The 1696-nt window shown below is 38.3% G+C and overlaps 1 protein-coding gene across 1 annotated transcript in view; it reads right to left on the bottom strand.

Moving 5' to 3' along the window:
• Nucleotides 1-1695, bottom strand: part of helz2a (helicase with zinc finger 2a) — a gene marked incomplete at its 5' end in the record, with an annotated part of 86210 nt that extends 84515 nt beyond the window's left edge. The window contains 2 exons of the mRNA XM_043710066.1: nt 1297-1404; nt 1546-1695. Coding sequence (XP_043566001.1) covers nt 1297-1404; nt 1546-1695 — 258 coding nt within the window. The remainder of the gene's footprint in view (nt 1-1296; nt 1405-1545) is intronic.
• Between the last annotated feature and the right edge of the window lies 1 nt (nt 1696).

Below are 1696 nucleotides of genomic sequence, written 5' to 3'. Positions count from 1 at the left end.
GCCTTCTTCACTATCCTATCTACCTGCGACTCCACTTTCAAGGAGCTATGAACCTGCACTCCAAGGTCTCTTTGTTCAGCAACACTCCCTCGGACCTTACCATTAAGTGTATAAGTCCTGCTAAGATTTTCTTCCCCAAAATGCAGCACCTCGCATTTATCTGAATTAAACTCCGTCTGCCACTTCCCAGCCCATTGGCCCATCTGGTTCAGATCCTGTTGTAATCTGAGGTAACCCTCTTCGCTGTCCACCAATTTTGGTGTTATGTGCAAACTTAATAACTGTACCTCTTATGCTCGCATCCAAATCATTTATGTAAATGACAAAATGTAGGGGACCCAGCACCGATCCTTGTGGCACTCCACTGGTCACAGGCCTCCAGTCTGAAAACCAACCCTCCACCACCACCCTCTGTCTTCTACTGCCCACTAGGCAATAATGCTATCACAGCCAGTAAAACTTACATTCTGTGAACGAATAGAAGAAAACTGAGAACCTACATGCCATCTTTTGGACAGTGAGCCTGTCCTTCAACCTCTAGCTGTCTAATATGGAGAAATGTACAGATAAGTGACTGTTTCCTGTTGTAAAGCCTCTGATTCCCATTTGAGCCAGGCAACAGGGGCCACAAAACTGCAGAGAAAATCTGCCTCATGATTTTCACACTATCAAACTTTCTCTTCTAGCTTATATAAATAATGTATTTTACTGGTACGTTTACTCCTGTTTGCTACATTTGTCATTCCCAACATTGTTGGATTCCACGCACACATTAAACTAAGATCAATCATAAAGCCCTTTGCTACTGGGACCCTTCTCAATGAAGATTTAGGACAGAATTTGTATATGTCCACACATATGGGCATGTATTATATTGTTTGTTATAAACTGGCATCAACTCTTTCCTGGACAGGACAGAATAGGTGTGGGTAATGGAAAAGTTCAAACCAGTGCAATCACATTCATTGCATTGTTTTAAATTTAAATCATGTGAATGCTGATAAAAGTAAATATTTAAGTTTGCACAATGGTTAATTATAAAGAACTATTGTAGTTATTTTTGTAAACAAATTAAGCATGTTTATTTAACAGGAGATGTAGATGACATTCCACTCATTTAAGAGTATATTCTATTATTAATTGCAAATGGTAAAAAAAAAACTCAGTTATAATAAAGCAATGTAGTGCATATCCTATAAAAGTGTTGTATCTTAAATTGTCTAGCTGGGCCAGTCTGTGTGGCATTCTTTAATCTCACATACATGTGACAATACTTGAAGAGAAGCAAATATCTACCTGTGATTTTATGTGAAAGTTCCACTTCAGTTTAGATCTTCTCTTGTAATAAGGTATTCTTAACGCACAATCACAAGAAATCATAACGTCATCAACTTCTTCTGACATCTGTAAATCAATTAACAATATTAAAACATTTGCAATGACAGGCATTTATTAAACAAAGTTGAATGCATGATAGAAAAGTGAATACCATTATACCATTGACAAAAAAACACAAGTGGCCATTGATGAAAGAAAACATCTTACAATCAGTATTTCATTTCTACAGTTCCTGTATTCCTCCAGTATTCTGTCCTGATAGGGTAACAGCCCCTGATGTTTTGCTGATTGCTTCCGCTTCTGAGCAACCTCTGACCGCATCAGCCACTCTTCAAGTTCTTTGTGAGAGTGAGCGTGG

The sequence above is a fragment of the Chiloscyllium plagiosum genome, chromosome 20 (assembly GCF_004010195.1).
Source record: "Chiloscyllium plagiosum isolate BGI_BamShark_2017 chromosome 20, ASM401019v2, whole genome shotgun sequence".
NCBI lineage: Eukaryota > Metazoa > Chordata > Chondrichthyes > Orectolobiformes > Hemiscylliidae > Chiloscyllium > Chiloscyllium plagiosum.
The sequence above is the reverse complement of the archived record's forward strand: the minus strand, read 5'-3'. Positions and strand labels throughout refer to the sequence as shown.